This window comes from Pogoniulus pusillus, chromosome 13 (genome assembly GCF_015220805.1).
Source record: "Pogoniulus pusillus isolate bPogPus1 chromosome 13, bPogPus1.pri, whole genome shotgun sequence".
NCBI classification, from domain to species: domain Eukaryota; kingdom Metazoa; phylum Chordata; class Aves; order Piciformes; family Lybiidae; genus Pogoniulus; species Pogoniulus pusillus.
The window spans coordinates 22430106-22449723 of NC_087276.1; the positions used below are offsets into that span (position 1 = coordinate 22430106).

The 19618-nt window shown below is 51.6% G+C and overlaps 1 protein-coding gene across 2 annotated transcripts in view; it reads right to left on the reverse strand.

Annotated features, from left to right (window-relative positions):
- Positions 1–19618, reverse strand: part of LMF1 (lipase maturation factor 1) — a 255459-nt gene that overhangs the window by 25537 nt on the left and 210304 nt on the right. For both annotated transcript variants that reach the window (XM_064153521.1, XM_064153520.1), the window contains exons 7-9: positions 11194–11371; positions 8977–9130; positions 1752–1935 (exon numbers count right to left, since the gene is read on the reverse strand). In XM_064153521.1, coding sequence (XP_064009591.1) covers positions 1752–1935; positions 8977–9130; positions 11194–11371 — 516 coding nt within the window. The remainder of the gene's footprint in view (positions 1–1751; positions 1936–8976; positions 9131–11193; positions 11372–19618) is intronic.

A 19618-nucleotide genomic window follows, 5' to 3' on the forward strand; every position in this document is an offset into this window, starting at 1 on the left:
CAAGGGAGGTTCTCCTCCCTCTCTACTCTGCCCTGGTGAGGCCACATCTGGAGTGCTGAATCCAGTTCTGGGCTCCCCTGTTCAAGAGAGACAGGGAACTGCTGGAGAGAGTCCAAAAGACACCCCCACTCCAGCAGCTTCCAATGCCTGGGGCAACAGAAACACTTGGGGGAACCTCTCAGTGACTCAAACACTAACAACTATGTGAAGGAGGATGTCTTACTTCCTCTTCCTCTTCCTCATCCTCTCCAAGCTGTCCAGTCACCCAGCACCCAACCTGGGTCTGCCAGAACCAGCACTGGCACACGACTATTTATATCCTGTCCTCCTTAGCTTTCAAACCTGAGGTCATTTTACATTTTAAAGCCCTTGAGATATTCCTGCCCTGGAAACAAACAACCTTTCTCTCATCTCAGAAACATTTCCCCCCTCCACAGAGACAACCTTTTTGGTTGGAAGAGCTGGATTTGTGGGAGCTCTCCCAAAATCCAGTCAGATATCTACCGACAGCTCGCATTCAACCTCCTGCACCTTTCTGGAAGGCTGGGCACTGTGGCTGGCTTGAGTTTTAACCTGGGCTGGCTGAGGGCTGAGCATGCCTAATGCAGATTAAATGAAATTCCAGCTGAGAAAGACCTCGTGGGGTAGATATCAAACCATGGCCAAAGAGCCCTGCTGATGTCAGCGTGGAGGAATCCAGAAGGCACCTAAAGTGAAAACACCACAAAGAAAGCAAACACGGAACTGTGGGGCAGGGGGAGAGGAGTGAGGGAAGAGGAGATGCTGGGAGATGATCCAGGAGCACAAAGGCTGTGATAATGTGAGATGGGTTTGTCCTCTGCCACTGCAGTAAACCCTTGGTTTCTAAAACCCAGTCCAATTTCTCATGCTCGTGTGAAGGAGATTCTGCAGAACAGGTCATAGCTGGAGTACAGGGTCCAGTTCTGGGCTCCCCAGTTCAAGAAAGGCAACAAACTGCTGCAGAGAGTCCAGTGGAGGCTATGAAAATGATGAGAGGCCTGGGGACATCTCTGTGAGGAGGAAAAGTTGAGAGACCTGTGGCTGTTTGGCCTGGAGAAGAGCAGTCTGAGACGGTGCTGGAGCCCTGGAGCAGGGTGCTCAGAGAGGTTGTGGAGTCTCCTTGTCTGGAGAGCTTCCAAACTCATCTGGCCATGGTGATCCCGGGCAAGCTGCTGTGGGTGCCCTGCTTTAGCAGGGGGGTTGGACTGGCTGATCCCCAGAGGTCACTTCCAACCCTTACCACGCTGGAGTTCTGTGCTATACAATACTTAACTTTACAAGCTCCCCTCCTCTCCTCTTTTTTAACTCATGGCTGTCACATGTTTGCTGATACCCCCTGAGGACAGGGGAGGGATCCTATATGCACCTGTAGCAAGCATCCACTGCTGTCCCCCGGAGGGATGTGGATGCACATGGGCATGCTGCTAGTCCTGGTGACTCCTGGACACTTTGTGAGGCAGCTTCTGCTCCACTATGCCACCACTCTGCAAGGCAGCAGCAGCCCAGAGCCTTTCTCAACACATCTAACTCTTGTTATTGCTGAGAAACACTCCAGTAAAACCCCCAGGAGTTCCACCAGAGGAGCAGCAAACATCCCTGAGGAGCACAACCTTTCTTTCTGAACAGAGTTTACTCACTTCAAACATCTCCTCACACGCACCAGCACGTATGAAATCCATCTACTTTTGTTCTCTTGGTCCTGGAACACCCCAACACCCAAAGGCACCTACCTGGAAGGCAGCGAACCACATCAGCCAGTCCAGGCGGTAGTGGTACGGGGTGATGAAGCATGGTCTCCTCTTCAGGTCCCCAGGCTTGCATTTGAACTCATACTCCTCCCAGACAGCAGCAGGGTCATTGGGATCCAAGCTGGATGTTCCCTGAAGGACAACTTCTGTTCTTTCCTTGGTGATGCTGTGGGGCATAACATGACACCGTGACTTGTCTGAAGGCTGAGGAGAGTGAGCATGGCAAGAGCAGGCACTGGCCTCATGCTACAGCTGCATCCTGGTATTTTATCTTGCCAGCAGCAAAGTGCATGGAAAACCTCAAATTCCTGCCCTCCCATGTTCCCTGCCACCACACTGTGGTTGCACCACTCCAAGGAAGGATTACAGCCCCAAAAGCTGACTCCTGCTGAAATGGGTGGGTTTGCCTTTTTGATAGGACAGGGAGCAATGGATGGAAGCTGCAGCACAGGAGGTTCCCCCTCCACACAAGGGGGGACTTCTTTCCTGTAAGGGTCACAGAGCACTGGCACAGGCTGCCCAGAGAGGCTGTGGAGTCTCCTTCTCTGGAGACTTTCAAGGCCTGTCTGGATGTGTTCCTCTGTGATCTGTGTTAGATAGCATTGTCCTGCTCTAGCAGGGGGGTTGGACTCAATGATCTCTTTGGGTCCCTTCCAACCCCTTATATCCTGTGAGCCTGTGATCAGAGCTCCCCTCTGAGAGAATACAGTGAGTGTCTTCCAAGTCCCACATGAGCATCTTTAACCTGCACTAACTTCTTTATCCCTTGTTTCTGAAGAAAACCTGTCTGGCTGCTACTCTGATGGATCAGATGAGGCATGATCTCTCTCTCTGCAAGCTCCCTGTGCCCCAGCAGAGATGAAGAACAGTCACAAAGCACAGCTCCACCTCCAGGTTTTTAGCATGTGCCACGTGCAAAAGTACAGGGTCATAAGTGCCACATGTGGCTGCCCTGATGACACAGCCACCAAAGGGGGATGCAGAGGAGGTTACACAGGAGACTGTACACAGAAACCACAGAATCATGGAATGGTTTTAGTTGGAAGAGATCTTTGAGATCATCGAGTCCAACCCTTACCCCAGCACTGCCAGGTCACCACCAAACCATGGCCCTCAGCACCACATCTCCACAGCTATGAAATGCCTCCAGGGATGGGGACTCTAGCACTGCCCTGGGCAGCCTGGTCCAAGCCTTGACAACCCTTTCAAGGAAGAAATTGTTCCTCATGTCCAACCTAAATCTCCCCTGGGGCAACTTGAGGCCGTTCTCTTTTGTCCTGTCACTTACTCCTTGGGACAAGAGGCCAACTTCCACCTGGCTCCAGCCTCCTTCCAGGGAGGAGAGATTTCCTCTCAGCTTCCTTCTCTCCAGGTTGAACAACTCCAGTTCTTTCAGCTGTTTCTCACCAGACCTGCTTTCCAGACTCTTCACTACCTTTGTTGCTGTTCTCTGGATATGCTCCATCCCTTCAATGTCCTTCTTGGACTGAGTGGCCCAAAAGCAAATTGAAGATTCAAGGTGTGGCCCCACCAGCTCCCAGTACCGGGGGACAACCCTTGCCCTGGCCACACCATCACTGATCCACACCAGGATGCTGCTGGCTTTCTTGGCCACCTGGGCACACTGCTGGCTCATATTTCCCCAACTAAATCCTTCCCCTACATTTTGAAGGTCTGGCCCTGAGACCTGCTTCAGGATCAGCAGAGCACCTTTCAGCTGGGACTACTCCAGCATCCTCTTCACGAGTCTAGCTCTCCCAGCAGCCCTGCTGGCCATGAGATGCTGAACTCCAGCTTGAGGCTTGGCCATAGCCAAGGGCAGGACACAATCTCAGTGAGCCCAGGTTAACTGGCTACAGCTGCTTGAGCCTTATGGGGGTGGTTGACCCCATATGGAGCACCCCCCAGGAGCTGACTCCTGGGGCACCGTTAACAGCTGTCTCCACACGCCCAAACATTTCACCATCCCAGCTGGAAGACAGGTCCCCTGGAGCTATTAGTCAGCAAGAGGAGGAGGAGGAAATGTGTGAGCCAACACAAAGCACGCCAAGAAAAGCAGAGAATGAAAACAAAAGAGCCCCCCATACCCAGCTGGTGTAGAGAGCCTTGGCTATAAAGCGCCCCAGCCTCATGGCAGGGCATGGGAGGCTTGGCTGCTTGGCTGGAGTCTCTCTAGAGGCAAAGCAAGGTGGTAGAGCAGTAAAGGCAAACCCCCCAGGCCACAGAAAGCCCTGCTGGAGACACTTGTCTGCACTGGAGAGCTGTTCTCCATAACCAACACCTCACAGGGTAACTGCCATCAAAGAGGTCCCAGCTCCCAACACCTACTGAATTTTTTACTACTTTGGTTCTTCCTCTTCCAACTCAAGAACCCAAAAGCTTGGAAATACAGAGCCTTCAGCTTCCCCCCTTGAGGGCTTCTAGTCATAGAGGTTTACAGCCCCCAAAATGCTCAACACAGAATCACAGAATGGTTTGGATTGGAAGGGACATCTAAAGGTCATCCAGCCCAACCCCCCTGCAGGCAGCAGGCACATCCTCCACTAGAGCAGGCTGCTCAGAGCCTTCTCCAGCCTCACCTTCAATAGCTCCAGAAATGGGGCCTCAACTTCTTCCTTGGGCAACCTGTTGGAGTGTTCCAGCAGCCTCATGGTGCAGAACTTGCTCCTCACATCCAATCTAAATCTGCTCTGCTCTCATCTCAAACCATTGCCCTCATCCTGTCACTGCAGGCCTTTGCAAACAGTCCCTCTGCAGCCTTCCTGTAGCCTCCTTCAGGTACTAGCAGGATACTGTTAGGTCTCCCTGGAGCCTTCTCTTCTCCAGGTTGAACGACCCCAGATCTCTCGGCCTGTCCTCACAGCAGGAGGCTGGACCTCCTGATCATCTTGGTGGCCCTCACCTGGACTTGCTCCCTCAGGTCCATGTCCTCATATCAGAAGTGCTCCATCCCCCTGAGCATTTTCACAGCCCTCCTCTTAGACCTGCTCCACCAGCAGGTTGGACTGGATGATCTTGGAGGTCTCTTCCAACCTGGTTGATTCTGTGATTCTGTGATTCTGTCCTTGTCCTTCCTGCGTCAAATGCCCCAGAAGTGGATGCAACATTCCAGGTGAGGTCTCCCCAGAGCAGAGCAGAGGAGCAGAATCACCTCTCTCGACCTGCTGGCCAGGCTGCTTTGGATGTAGGCTGCCATTGGCCTTCTGGGCTGCAAGTTCAGCTTCTAATTGTTACCTACATTTAACAGATTTCTGGATTCTCCAGCCAAGTTCCATATTCTAGGACTGGGCTGAGTTATGAGCCATGGCCAGCTGCCCAATGGTTTGAAACAGGCTGTAAATCAGGGACACCAAATTACTAATAAAAGTATGTTCCTACTGTGTGATTCAAACTATGTCAGGTTTCACATCATCGTAGATTCATTACAGGCTGCAATCCTCTTTTTATTGGTTTACATAGGCTGGAATTACAAACATATTACAGCAGCATTTCATCACATGCTCCTTAGGTTCTGCTAACTGCTGAAACAGGAACCATAGGACAGGAGAAGAAAAACAGCCCAAAGAAAACAACCTCCTGTAGCTTCACCGCTCCAGCCTTCAAAGCAACATGGAACTGTGCTGGTAGGGAGAGACCTCCGTGATCATCCAGAACCCAGCACCACCAGGGCCTTTAAACTGTGTCCCAAAGTGCCACAGCCACACCTTTCTTGAACACCTCCAGGGATGGTGACTCCACCACCTCCCTGGGCAGCCCATTCCAATGCCTGACCACTCCTGCAGGAAAAAATGCTTCCTAATGGCCAACCGAAACCTCCTGTGGTGTAATTTCAGACCATTCCCTCTCCTATCTGACACCAGGGAGAAGAGAGCAACCTCCTCACTCCAACCTTCTTTCAGGGAGCTGTAGAGTCAGAAGGTCTCTCCTCAGCCTCCTTTTCTCCAGGCTGAATGCTTCCAGTTCCCTCAGCTGCTCCTCACCAGCCCTGCTCTCCAGACCCTTCTTCAGCTTTGCTGCCCCTCACCAGCCCTGTTCTCCAGACCCCTCTCCAGCTGTGCTGCTCCTCACCAGCCCTGTTCTCCAGACCCCTCTCCAGCTGTGCTGCTCCTCACCAGCCCTGTTCTCCAGACCCCTCTCCAGCTTTGCTGCACCTCACCAGCCCTGTTCTCCAGACCCCTCTCCAGCTGTGCTGCTCCTCACCAGCCCTGTTCTCCAGACCCTTCTCCAGCTTTGCTGCTCCTCACCAGCCCTGTTCTCCAGACCCTTCTCCAGCTTTGCTGCTCCTCACCAGCCCTGTTCTCCAGACCCTTCTCCAGCTTTGCTGCCCCTCACCAGCCCTGTTCTCCAGACCCCTCTCCAGCTTTGCTGCTCCTCACCAGCCCTGTTCTCCAGACCCCTCTCCAGCTTTGCTGCTCCTCACCAGCCCTGTTCTCCAGACCCTTCTCCAGCTTTGCTGCTCCTCACCAGCCCTGTTCTCCAGACCCTTCTCCAGCTTTGCTGCTCCTCACCAGCCCTGTTCTGCAGACCCTTCTCCAGCTTTGCTGCCCCTCACCAGCCCTGTTCTCCAGACCCCTCTCCAGCGTTGCTGCCCCTCACCAGCCCTGTTCTCCAGACCCTTCTCCAGCTTTGCTGCTCCTCACCAGCCCTGTTCTCCAGACCCCTCTCCAGCTTTGCTGCTCCTCACCAGCCCTGTTCTCCAGACCCCTCTCCAGCTTTGCTGCTCCTCACCAGCCCTGTTCTCCAGACCCCTCTCCAGCTTTGCTGCTCCTCACCAGCCCTGTTCTCCAGACCCCTCTCCAGCTTTGCTGCTCCTCACCAGCCCTGTTCTCCAGACCCCTCTCCAGCTTTGCTGCTCCTCACCAGCCCTGTTCTGCAGAACCCTCTCCAGCTTTGCTGCTCCTCACCAGCCCTGTTCTGCAGACCCCTCTCCAGCTTTGCTGCCCCTCACCAGCCCTGCTCTCCAGACCCTTCTCCAGCTTTGCTGCTCCTCACCAGCCCTGTTCTCCAGACCCTTCTCCAGCTTTGCTGCCCCTCACCAGCCCTGTTCTGCAGAACCCTCTCCAGCTTTGCTGCCCCTCACCAGCCCTGTTCTCCAGACCCCTCTCCAGCTTTGCTGCTCCTCACCAGCCCTGTTCTCCAGACCCCTCTCCAGCTTTGCTGCTCCTCACCAGCCCTGTTCTCCAGACCCCTCTCCAGCTTTGCTGCTCCTCACCAGCCCTGTTCTGCAGAACCCTCTCCAGCTTTGCTGCCCCTCACCAGCCCTGTTCTGCAGAACCTTCTCCAGCTTTGCTGCCCCTCACCAGCCCTGTTCTCCAGACCCTTCTCCAGCTTTGCTGCTCCTCACCAGCCCTGTCCTGCAGAACCCTCTCCAGCTTTGCTGCTCCTCACCAGCCCTGTTCTCCAGACCCTTCTCCAGCTTTGCTGTCCTCCTCTTGGACCCACTCCAGCCCTTCAATGCCCTTCTTGGAGTGAGGGTCCCAAAACCAAAGGCAAGATTCAAGAGGTGGCCTCATCAGGGCACCATCACTTCCCTGCTCCTGCTTTCCACAACACTGCTGATTCAAAGAGGATCAGGGGTTGTTTCTCCCTCTCTCAAAGCCAAGGAGGAACTTCAGCATTTCTCACCACTTCTTCCAGTGCTGATGCATTTAATCATGGCTGTTTTTCCCTTCTAACTCTTTTTCTTTCCAGAGAAATGTGTACTACTTGGAAAACCAGGGAAATCATTTTATTTGTCTGCTGTGCTCCTGGTGTCCTCTGCATCCCCAGTGCTCATGGTGAGATTGGCTCCTCCTCTTCACCATGCACTCAGCTAACCCTGTCAACAACCAATGTTCTTCACCTTTCATAACCCCTATTGAATTACTGCTGGCTTTTCCTGTGGGACTTCCTCCAGAGCTGCCCATCCCATGGCTGAGCTCAGACCTCTGGGGAAGAACCCGTGGCCACCATGGTGAGGTGGTGGCAAAGCCAGAGGTCCATGCAGAGAATCATAGAATCAAGCAGGTTGGAAGAGACCCCCAGAATCATCCAGGCCAACCTAGCACCCAGCCCTGTCCAGTCAACCAGACCATGGCACTAAGTGTCTCATCCAGGCTTTGCTTCAACACCTGCAGGGATGGTGACTCCACCACCTCCCTGGGCAGCCCATTCCAATGCCAATCACTCTCTCTGTGAATCATCTAAAGACTGCCCCTGCTGCTGCCCCTGGGTAGGCTGTCCTGAGGCAGCCTTGCTGTTCAGCATTTTTTTAGTTGCCCTGGTCAGAAACAGACCTGGAGAGCCAACACACAAGAACCATTATGATGAACTCAACCATGGCTGACTTAAACCTGGTGACCTGTCCCCACAAAACCCAAACTCAGATGTTTAAACAACATCCCACTTACAAACTCAACTGGAGATGTTTTCCTTGCCCAGTCCCACCTTGCAGCTGAAACTGGGATTTCCTGAGCTGAAGGCAGCAGCCAGACTGCTTCTGGGTTGTCCTCTCCTTTTTTTTTTTGGTGAGGCCATTTATACTTTTTGTCTCCACAGTTTCCTGTAGCAGTGAATTCCCCAAGTCACTCAGTGGAAAAAGCACTTCCTTTTGTTGGCCTGAAAACCTGCTAGCCAATAACTTCTGTGTGAATACTGACATGAGGGACAGGGGAGGAGAAGTTCACCAGAAATACAGTGGGGCTGGTGATGGTGAAGACTGTCCACTGGATGAACTCTCCTATGGATATTTCCATCCTGCATCAATATAATGAGCTCACTAAAAGTGGCTCAAAGAAAACGGAATTCAGTGGGAAAGAAACCTGCTCCCTTTTCTCCTTCACTCTCATAAACAGATATTCCAAGCCTGGAAGGACATCTGGTTATGTTGAAGGTTCACAGCCTACCAATCATACTGCAGAGAGAGACAGAGCTATATGATCACAGAATCAGAGGACTGTGGAGGCTGGAAGAGACTTTTGAGATCATCCAGTCCAACCACTCACTTAAGAGCTCACAATCCCACCACTAGTGCTGAGCCACCACCACTAGACCATGTCCTTCAGCACCACATCCATGTGTCTTTTAAACCTCTCCAGGGTTGGTGACTCCACCATCCCCCTGGGCACCCTGAGAACCCTTTCTGTGAAGAAATTGTTCCTAATATCCAACCTGAAGCACCCCTGGCACAACTCAAGGCCACAATGATGTGTCATTAAAACACTGGTACCTCCCAAAAGCTCCATAGGTGTTCACTATCCTGAGAGGGTTGAACGAGGTGTTCATGACTTGTCTGGAGTTGAGCAGGTTCAGCACAACTGGGATGCTGAGATAAGCAATCAGGAGGCCAAAGGAGATGTTCACCACTTTGCGGATGTAGCAGCCTGTTCAGGACACAAAAGCAGACCAGAAGATGATGGTTTAGGAAGAAATTGTTTCTGGTGAGGGTGGTGAGACTCTGGAACAGGTTGCCCAGGGAGGTTTGGATGCTCCCTCCCTGGAGATATTCAGTGCCAGGCTAGATGGACCCTTGAGCAACCTGCTCTAGCGGAAGGTGTCCCTGCCATAGGCTTGGGACTAGATGACCTTTAAGGTCCCTGCCACCACAAACCATTCTAGGATTCTATGATTTCCCCACTGGGGATGGGTTCTGCTCCTCCCTGCCTGGGTGCTCCCAGCTGCTCCCAGCTCTTGCGGCGGGGCTGAGAAAGGCCCCGCTGTAATCACACTGTGGCCTTGCCAAGGGCTGGACACTATCGCTCCAGAGATCTGCCTTTCTCTAAATAGTCTGAGAGAGGGCTAAAAAGAAAAATGTCTAAAATGTCAGATTAATCATGCTTTAATACAGGGGAAAAACCACAGCTGGCACTTGCACCTTGCTCAGAACTGCGCTCCTGCTTTGTAAGCCGTGCGTGGAGTGTCTCCAGCTCCTCGCGCTCCCTTCCTCCCTGAGGTTGGCTCCTCCTCACTGCTCCAAACTTATTTCTTGCTTTTCCCCCACCCTCCCTCCTCACTATCTACATTCAAACCTCATTTTAGAATCATAGAATCAGTCAGGGTTGGAAAGGAGTAAGGATCATCTAGTTCCAACCCCCCTGCCACGGGCATTTTCCTTTGGCATTTTCTCTTATTGCTTATCAGTCAGGTAGGAGACTTGTGCTGTTCCACCAGCACTTTGGGATCTGGTTTGCAGGAGCAGTGCTGCATTTCCAGCCAAGGAGACACCTCCTGCAATAGGACAAACAAGCAGCCATGACCTCTGAGGGGTTCTACCCTCATGGCCCTTCTCAATTTATTTAACATTAGCAGCCAAAGGATCAGATTCAAAGCCCTTGCTTGCAGCTTTCCCCTTATCTCGGCAGGAGAGGGATGTTTATTTGAACCTCTCCCAGAAGCTATTAATAATTGTTTAGTCTGAGAAGGTTTCTGGAGAATCATTTGATTTGGGAAGGAGCTTGCTGAGATGCCTTCTCTCACCCTCTTGTGCTGCTGCCAGGGCAGTCTGAGTCCATCAAGATGGGGATTTTTTTTGTCTTTCTTGGACTGAACTTCAGAGTCTGCAGTTAAAGAGTAGACACAGACACAAAGCTTTCCACCACGCTGGCATTAGCAGCTCCTCAGGTCACACTCTATGGCCATACATGGGCTGCTCATCCTTCAGCAGGTGGTGACTGACACTGTGCCCTTGGGGTCACAGCTACTCAGTCAGAGACAAAAAGAGTTTAACCAGAAGATGGCATGGATGGAGCAAGCGCTGGGGAAGGAGCGTGGGGCATGAGCCAAGACATCTGGATGAAGCAGGCAGGAGCTGAGCACTAGTGATGGTAGCCTCAGGTCTCAACAGGAATTAGACACACAGACTTTGAGGATCTGGCCAGAGTCTGGTAAAATTAGGTTATGAGCAAGGCTGGGTACCCCCCTGTCTTCTGCTCCAGTGACCTAGTTGTGAGGGCTTCTCTTGCCACACAGCACCAGCTCAACAGCCTCTGCTTTGCTGGCAGAAAAAAGAGGTGCAGAAGTCTCTAAATCCACCCAGAACTCTACAGATACTCTCTCCTTCGATTGGATCTGTCTAGCAAACCAACCTCCTGTCCAGTTACTTAACCAGGGTGCTCATGTAGCCCCAGCAGAGGTGGGAGCAAAGGGCAGGAGGGCAGATGGGTCCACTGTTTCATGGGGAAGAGGACAGCAAACACAAGACTTGTAACACAACATCCTCATCTCAAATCTCTTTCATCCTGGACTTTAAATAGTCAAACTGAAAACTAAATGAACCAGTCACCAGCTCATCATCTCCAGTGTGAAGTCCAGAAACCCTCCAGCCCACAGAGGAGAGCATGGAGGGGCAGAGTCACCTCCCTGCCCGACTAGGTTTGCTCCAGAAGATGACAGCTGTTGAGATAAGCTCAGCAAAGACATCTGTGTCCCTGCTCTGGGAGCAACTCACCAAGGGGAAGCTGCTTCTCAGCCGCCTCTTTGAGCTGCATCCGTGCCAGGCGCTCCTTCACCCCTCCCTGCCTGCAGCTGAAGAGGAAGCTCAGGCTGATGTCATCGAAGCAGGCAATGCTGGGGATGATGGTCAGCCAGTTCAGGAAACTCAGGTTTCCACTTATGATCAGAAGCACCTGAAGGGGGAAAAAGGCAAGTGGAGGGTTGAGTGACATCAAGCAAATGACATCAAGCAAGGACATCAAGCAACTCATAGAATCAACCAGGTTGGAGGAGACCTCCAAGATCAGCCAGTCCAACCTAGCACCCAGCCCTGTCCAATCAACCAGACCATGGCACTAAGTGCCTCAGCCAGGCTTTGCTTCAACACCTCCAGAGATGGTGATTCCACCACCTCCCTGGTCAGCCCATTCCAATGCCAATCACTCTCTCTGCCAACAACTTCCTCCTCACATCCAGTCTAGACCTGCCCTGCCACAACTTGAGACTGTGTCCCCTTGTTCTATTGCTGCTTGCCTGGCAGAAGAGCCCAACCCCACCTGGCTACAGTCTCCCTTCATGTAGTTGTAGGCAGCAATGAGCTCTGCCCTGAGCCTCCTCTTCTGCAGGCTGCACACCCCCAGCTCCCTCAGCCTCTCCTCATAGGGCTGTGCTCCAGCCCCTCACCAGCTTTGCTGAGTCACTGGATTGTTTTGGTTGGAAAAGACCTCTAAGATCAAGTCCAACCACCAACCCAACACCACCATTGCCACCAAACCATGTCCTGAAGTGCCACACGTGCAAGTTTCTTTAACACCAGGGCTGGTGACTCCCCCACCTCCTTGGGCAGCCTGTTCCAATGCCTGACCACTCTTGCAGGAAAGGAATTGCTCCTCTTGCTCAAGCTAAACCTTCCCTAGCGCAACTCGAGGCCATTTCTTCTCATTCTATCACTTGATACTAGGGAGAAGACACCAACACCTCAGCTCACAACACCCTCCTTTCAGGGAATTGTAGAGAGCCATAAGGTTGTAAAGAGCAAATAAAGTGTGGTGAAGGAAATGCTGGATGGATTTTAGCACCCTAGCCCATGCTTTGCTGATTATCCATGATTCCAACAGCCATGGCAAACCTTTCCCTGCCCAGGCTACAGCCCAAAGGTACCCCACTGGCTTGCAGTGTGAGCTCTGCCCTTGCTTTCAGCAGGAGCAAGATCAGCCAGGGTATAGAGTGACTTGATTTCCATAATGCTCCCAGTGTCAGCACAGCAGTTGTGTCCCAAGGGGATCCATCCCCTTCCTGCTTATACTGAGGTATCTGTGACAGCAACGTTCCTGAAACCCTCCAGGAGGAAATATTGGAGCTTCTAATTAAAGAGCAGCATTAAATATAGAAGTGAGGGGTTTTAAGAGGCTTTTTTCCTCTTTTTTTTTTTTTTTATTTTAGCTTTTATTGGCCATTTAGGAGAATGTTTTGCATGTGTAAGGCAGAGAGAGTGGAAAAATCTGGGAGCCTTTGGAGGAGTCTCCATAAATATCTGTACATGTTGGGAAAGGCTTTTTGGAGACACATCTTGGATTTTTTATAGAGTCCCAGACTGGTTTGGGTTTGAAAGGACTCATCTAATCCAACTCCCCTGCAAGCAGCAGGGATGTTCCCAACTACAGCAGGTTGCTCAGAGCCTGAAACAACCTGACCTGGAATGGTTCCAAGGCTGGGGCATCACAGCATCACAGTATCACAGTATCACCAGGGTTGGAAGAGACCTCACAGATCATCAAGTCCAACCCTTTACCACAGAGCTCAAGGCTAGACCATGGCACCAAGTGCCACGTCCAATCCTGCCTTGAACAGCTCCAGGGACGGCGACTCCACCACCTCCCCAGGCAGCCCATTCCAGTGTCCAATGACTCTCTCAGTGAAGAACTTTCTCCTCACCTCCAGCCTAAATCTCCCCTGGCACAGCCTGAGGCTGTGTCCTCTCGTTCTGGTGCTGGCCACCTGAGAGAAGAGAGCAACCTCCTCCTGGCCACAACCACCCCTCAGGTAGTTGTAGACAGCAATGAGGTCACCCCTGAGCCTCCTCTTCTCCAGGCTAACCAATCCCAGCTCCCTCAGCCTCTCCTCGTAGGGCTGTGCTCAAGGCCTCTCCCCAGCCTCGTCGCCCTTCTCTGGACACGCTCAAGCATCTCCCATCTCTCTGGGCAACTTCTTTATCTTCCTTTTACGACGGCTTGAAAGCTCTGAGGAACCTTCCTGCCACCCTGCAGCAAGTCCTCATGCACATTAGGTGGTCAGCTTTGGGAACAGGCTGCCCAGGGAAGTGGTGGTGTCACCATCTCTGGAGGTGTTTAGGAGGAGATGTTTTGATGAGTTGCTCAGGGACATGGTCTAACAGCTGTGTGTGCAGGAAGATGTTAGGCTATGGTTGGGCTCCAGGATCTTAAGGTCTTTTCCACCCAGGTGATTCTGTGATCTTTGGGCACTGCCCATTTCGCCTGCTGAGGAATCATTGAATCATAGAATCAACCGGGTTGGAAGAGACCTCCAAGATCATCCAGTCCAACCTAGCACCCAGCCCTGTCCAGTCAACTAGACCGTGGCACTAAGTGCCTCATCCAGGCTTTGCTTCAACACCTCCAGGGATGGTTCACAGCACATGGCTTCATCCTGCAGCTGTAAAATGCCATTTCCTCACCATGTTCACCCAGCAGTCATGGGGGAGGTGCAGGTAAACCCCTGCTGAAGGCACATCCCAACATCCCAACAGAGCCTTTCATGAGAGCTTCGCACCAACCCAAATGCACGGAGCAAATCCTGCTTCCTCACCAGCACTGCTTTTAATTCCTACTTGTTTAGCCTAAATTTAGTCAAGCTCAGTCTCTACTGACTTTTTTTTTTCTAAGCCAGCATTTTTACCTGCTCACAGCCCTCCCTGTTTGTGCAGTCACCTCCTTTCCCCACTTTCACCCTCTGAAGCACATCCAACAGCTCTGCTCTCCTCTCCCTGAGGACTCCCCTGCCTGCCGATCCCAGCAGCTGTGCCCTCAACCCCAGCGAGGTTCCATCAATCTTTCTGGGTGCTGACAAGGAGCGTATGGAGGATATCAGATGGATCTCACTAGGAACTTGTACAGTGATGTTCACATTTCTCATGCTCAAGCAGCCCTACCCCTCCTGCTGTGTTTTCACGCCACATTTATCTTGGTGTCACGTTAGTGCTTCCAACCTGTGCACACAAGTCCTCCTACACAGAACCTGATCCCAGCAGCACACAGACATCTCTGCTCCAAACCCATGCTGCAGCATCCCACGTGTTGCACAGCCCTGTTTCATCCCATCTGCCCATTGGCCTTTGGAAGGCAGGAGCCCAAGCTGTGCTGACACCGCTGAGGATGCTGAGAACTGACAGGCTCAAAGACTCGTTGCGTTGCTTTGACACTCACTGTGTGTTTTCACCCAAAATATCAGAAGCATTTCATTCCTCCACAGAACCAGAGAATGATTTAGGTTGGAAGGGACCTCAAAGATCATCCAGTTCCAGCCCCCTGTCATAGGCAGGGACACCTCCCACTAGAACAGGTCACTCAAAGCCTCATCCAACCTGGCCTTGAACACCTCCAGGGAGGGAGCAGCCACAATCTCCCATGGCAACCTGTGCCTGTGTCTCACCACCCTCACTGCAAACAACTTCCTCTTGACATCCAGTCTAAATCTCCCCTCTGCCAGTTTAAGCCCTTTACTTACCCTGTCATTACAAGACCTTGTCAATAGTCCCTTCCCAGCCTTCCTGTAGGCCCCCTTCAGATACTGGAAGGTCACTATGAGGTCTCCATGTTCCATCCAAAAAGGGATTGCTCCCAGCTCAACCTTGCTGGCACTGACACTTGTCCCAGATCATAGAAACACAGAATAGTTTTGATTGGAAAAGACTTTCAAGATTGACTCCAACCATTCTCTAACTCTACCAAGCCTGGTGCTAAACCATAAGCCTCAGCACCACAGCTCTGCCTCTGTTAAACCACCTCCCTGGGCAGCCTGTTCCAACGTTTGTGAACCCTTTCAGTAAAGAATTTTCTTCTAATGTCCAACCAAAACCTCCCTTGGTGCAACTTGAGGCCATTTCCTCTTATCCTGTTCTTGTTCCTTGAGAGAAGAGACTGACCCCAACCTGGCTCCCACCTCCTTTCAGAGAGCTGATGTAAAGGTGTGGAATGGACGTTGTGAACTTGCTTCAGTGCCACCAAAACCCTGTGTCACATGGAGCCAACCCTAGAGTGGTGGCTGTGAAGACACATCTGGGTTTCTCCAGGGCATTCCAAGGGAGCTTCTTATCAGCATTTTGTTATCATCACATAACACAAGGAGGCTCCATGGAGCATTTTAGCTTGGACATGCCAAAACAGATGGTAGGAGGACAGTTCCTGTCCTGAAAACAATCTAAATCTAAACATGCTGGACAAGGTTAGATCAAGATTTGGATGCATTACAGCTGCATTACAGGCAGAAGAGTTTTGGCATCCAATTCTTGTTTCAGTAATGCTCTGTGGGGACATCACCTCAAAGGAACTCACTCAGGATGATCAGAAATGGAGTCATGCAGCAGGTCCAGTTCTTAGTTACAAGTCCCCCCCTGCAATACCTGTGTGCCCAAACACTGGTCCCTGGAGTCTCCCTACAGTTTATCCTGGAGTGTCCCCATCCATCACATCCTCACCTCCCCTGACACCAGCTCGCTGTGGTGCTTACTCCTGAAAATAAGAGGTGGTCTCCCAAAATACTTTTCCATACACACCAGTAACACAGTCTGGGGACTTTCACAGAACCCCAGCAAAGTAGGGGCTGGAAGGAACCTCTGGAGATGGAAGATGCTCAAGAAATGTGTGGCTATGGCACTCTGGGACATGGTTTAATGGCCGTGGTGGTGTTGGGTTAAAAGTTGGATTGCAAGGGCACCCACAGCAGCTTGCCCAGGATCACAATGCCCAGCTGGGTTTGGAAGCTCTCCAGACAAAGAGACTCCACAACCTCTCTTGGCAGCCTGATCCAGGGCTCCAGCACCCTCACACAAGACAAGTTTCTCCTCTTGGTCAGACAGAACCTCCTGGGCTCCACTTTGTGCCCATTCCCCTTGTGCTGTCACTGGACAACACTGACAATAGTTTGGCCCCATCCTCTTGTCCTCCACCTTTTATCTCTTGCTGAGCATTGATCAGATCCCCTCTGGGACTGCTCTTCTCCAGGCTCATCAGCCCCAGGGCTCTCAGCCTTTACTCCTCACAGAGATGCTCCAGGCCCCTCAGCATCTTCATAGCCTCAGCTGGACTCTCTCCAGCAGAGACCTCGCCGGTCTCTCTTAAACTGGGGGGGGGGGAGGCAGAACTGGAGCCAGTACTCCAGCTGTGGCATCATTAGGGCAGAGTAGAGGGAAAGGAGAACCTTCTCAACCTGCTGGCCACACACTGACCCACGTTTGACATCACTGCCAGTGCCCAGCAGCAGCCCCAGGAGCTGGCGCAAGGACCGAGCCTCACTCCGAGTCACCCAAGTTGAAAACGTGTCAGGTTCATGATTCCACCCACAGAGCAGCAAGTGCCAAACTTGTATTAGTTTTGAATCCTCTGATTTTTAAGGGCTGGAGGAAATAAGATCTCCTGCTTCTGACTTCCAAGCAATAAAGAGAGGTGAATCACTACTGCAAAACCTCCCGTGGACCACCCAGTCGCTCTGCACGAAGCTGTAAATGGAGCCTCCAGCACCAGTGGCAAAGAGCAAAGTTGTTTGCTTAATGTCACTGCAACTGCACGAGGCAAATCCCACCAGGAAAGGGTCAGTTAATTGAGAGCTGTGTTAATGAACACAGGCTGATTAATATGCATCGAATTAAAGCACGCCGAGGTCAGACCCCGAGGAGAACTTGTGTCCAAGGGCTTCACACGTGTATGTAATTCACATTTAAATGCTTTTCTTTCCTCCTCATAATTCTGGATGATTAACCAGAGTGGGTAATTAGGAGCTGTCAGGCACTGGAAGAGGTTGCCCAGGGAGGTGGTGGAGTTGCCATGCCTGGAGGTGTTTGAGAACATGTGGACGTGGCAAGCTGGGACGTGGTTTGCTGGCCGTGGCGGTGCTGCTGGGTGGAAGGTTGGAGTTGGTGATCTTGAGTCTCTCTTCCAAATGAAACAGCTCTCTGCTTCCTCATCAGCTCCACGAAGAAGGAGTTTGTTGAACACATCTCACAGTACTTTTCTGCCTCTGCAGGGAGGTCACAGCTGCCTCCTCCCTGGAGGTGTTCAAGGCCAGGTTGGACGAGGTCTTGAGCAACCTGCTCTAGCGGGAGGTGTCCCTGCCCATGGCAGTAGGGTTGGAATTAGATGACCTTTAAGGTGCCTTCCAACCCAACCCATTCTATGTTGCCAGGCTTGGCCATTCTATGCTCCTATCACGATGGCAAGCCAAGAGATCTCTCCATCTCCACCCTCCAACTCTTTGGCTGTGGTGGATGGGCCGACCCCTTCCTACCTTAGTCCCGAGCTGTGTTTTAGGGAGCTTCCTTCTCTTGCTGGACAATATTTCAATGCCCAATTATCCCCAACAGATGGTATCAACCCCTGTGGTGATCTCTAAGAATTTTGTTATTAAAGCACAGTATTAATCATGGTAATTGGGTAGGAACTTTAAGGTTATAAAACTACAGCATGTCTAATGAGCGAGCTCCTTCTAGGAGGAACTGAGGTTTTTAATCTAATAATGTCAGTTTTATGGATTATGACTGGAGTTTTATGAAGTGTGATATGAAATACTGGGGATTCATGGCTCTCACTGGATTAATTTGGAAAAAGTAGTTTTCCTGGTTCTAGGCCCAAAAACAATTATTCCTCACATTTCTGTCCCCTGCACCGTTAAACCAAACCCCTCCGTCAGAAAATGGGCACCTCCAGCCATAACTTTTTTACAGGTTAAGACTTCTTTGTTTGGCTGGGGGTTTATTTTCTGAAATCACAGATTGTTGTGACCATACAGTAGGGAGGAGAAGCTCAGATTCTATGGAGCAGCCTCTGTATTTGTCCAGAAGGAACAACAACAGGTTGTAAACTCCTACAAACGCGGGTGAGGGCTGGCTGGAGCTTGCAGGCTCCATCTCTGAGCATGGTCATCACACAGCACTGGAACTTTCTGATGTTAAGCCATTGGCACAAAAGAGCCAAAAATGAAGTGTCTGGAAGAACTATAAATTATTTAAAGAGACAAAGCTAGGAGTAGAGGGCTGGAAGATCACTTCCAAGGGCTGGAAGTTCACTTCTAAGAAGCCATTAGGTCTCTCCTCCTGCCTCTACCTGTACAGAATCTCAGCATGGTGGGGGTTGGAAGGGATCACTGGAGACAGGAGGAGATGGAGGAGTCATCAACCCTGGAGGTGTTCAAGAAATGTGTGGATATGACACTTCAGGGCATGGTTTAATGGCCATGGTTGTGTTTGGTTGGTAGCTGGACCCGATGATGTTAGAGGTCTCTTCCAACTGAAACAGTCCTCTGATTCTATCAGATCAGCCAGTCCAACCTCCCTGATAAAGCAGGGTACACACAGCAGCTTGCCCAGGATTGCAGTGTCCAGGTGGGTTTGGAATCTTTCCAGAGAAGGAGACTCCACAGCCTCTCTGGGCAGCCTGCTGCAGTCACTCATCCACCAGCACCCCCAAGTCCTTTTCTGCAGGGCTGCTCTCAATCTCTGCTTCCCCCAGCCTAGGGTTGCCCCTACCTAGGTGCAGGATCTTACATTTTGCCTCACTGAGCCTCATGAAATTCTCCTCAGCCCATCCTTCCAGGGTGTTTGAGTCCCTCTGGAAGGCATCCTGTCCTTTAGACTTCATGAAGAGGGCGGCAACCAAGTGAGGGAGACCTTCTCTACAGACCCTCACATTTTGAGCTTGTGCAAGGATAAGTCAGAGAATCACAGAATCAGTCAGGGTTGGAAGGCACCACAAGGATCATCTAGTTCCAACCCCCCTGCCATGGGCAGGGACACCCTACCCTAGATCAGGCTGGCCACAGCCTCATCCAGCCTGGCTTTAAACACCTCCAAGGACGGAGCCTTGACCACCTTCCTGGGCAACCCATTCCAGGCTCTCACCACTCTCATGCTCAACAACTTCTTCCTAACATCCAGTCTGAATCTACCCATTTCCAGCTTTGTTCCATTCCCCTCAGTCCTGTCACTACCTGACAGGCTAAAAAGTCCCTCCCCAGCTTTCTTGTAGGCCCCCTTAAGATACTGAAAGGCTACAATAAGGTCACCTCAGAGCCTTCTCCTCTCCAGACTGAACAGCCCCAACTCCCTCAGTCCCTTCTCATAGGAGAGGTGCTCCAGCCCTCTGTCCATCAAGTCAGAAACAATGATAGCTGCTAACCTAAACCAGCCCTGCAGGCACCAATTCAAAACACTC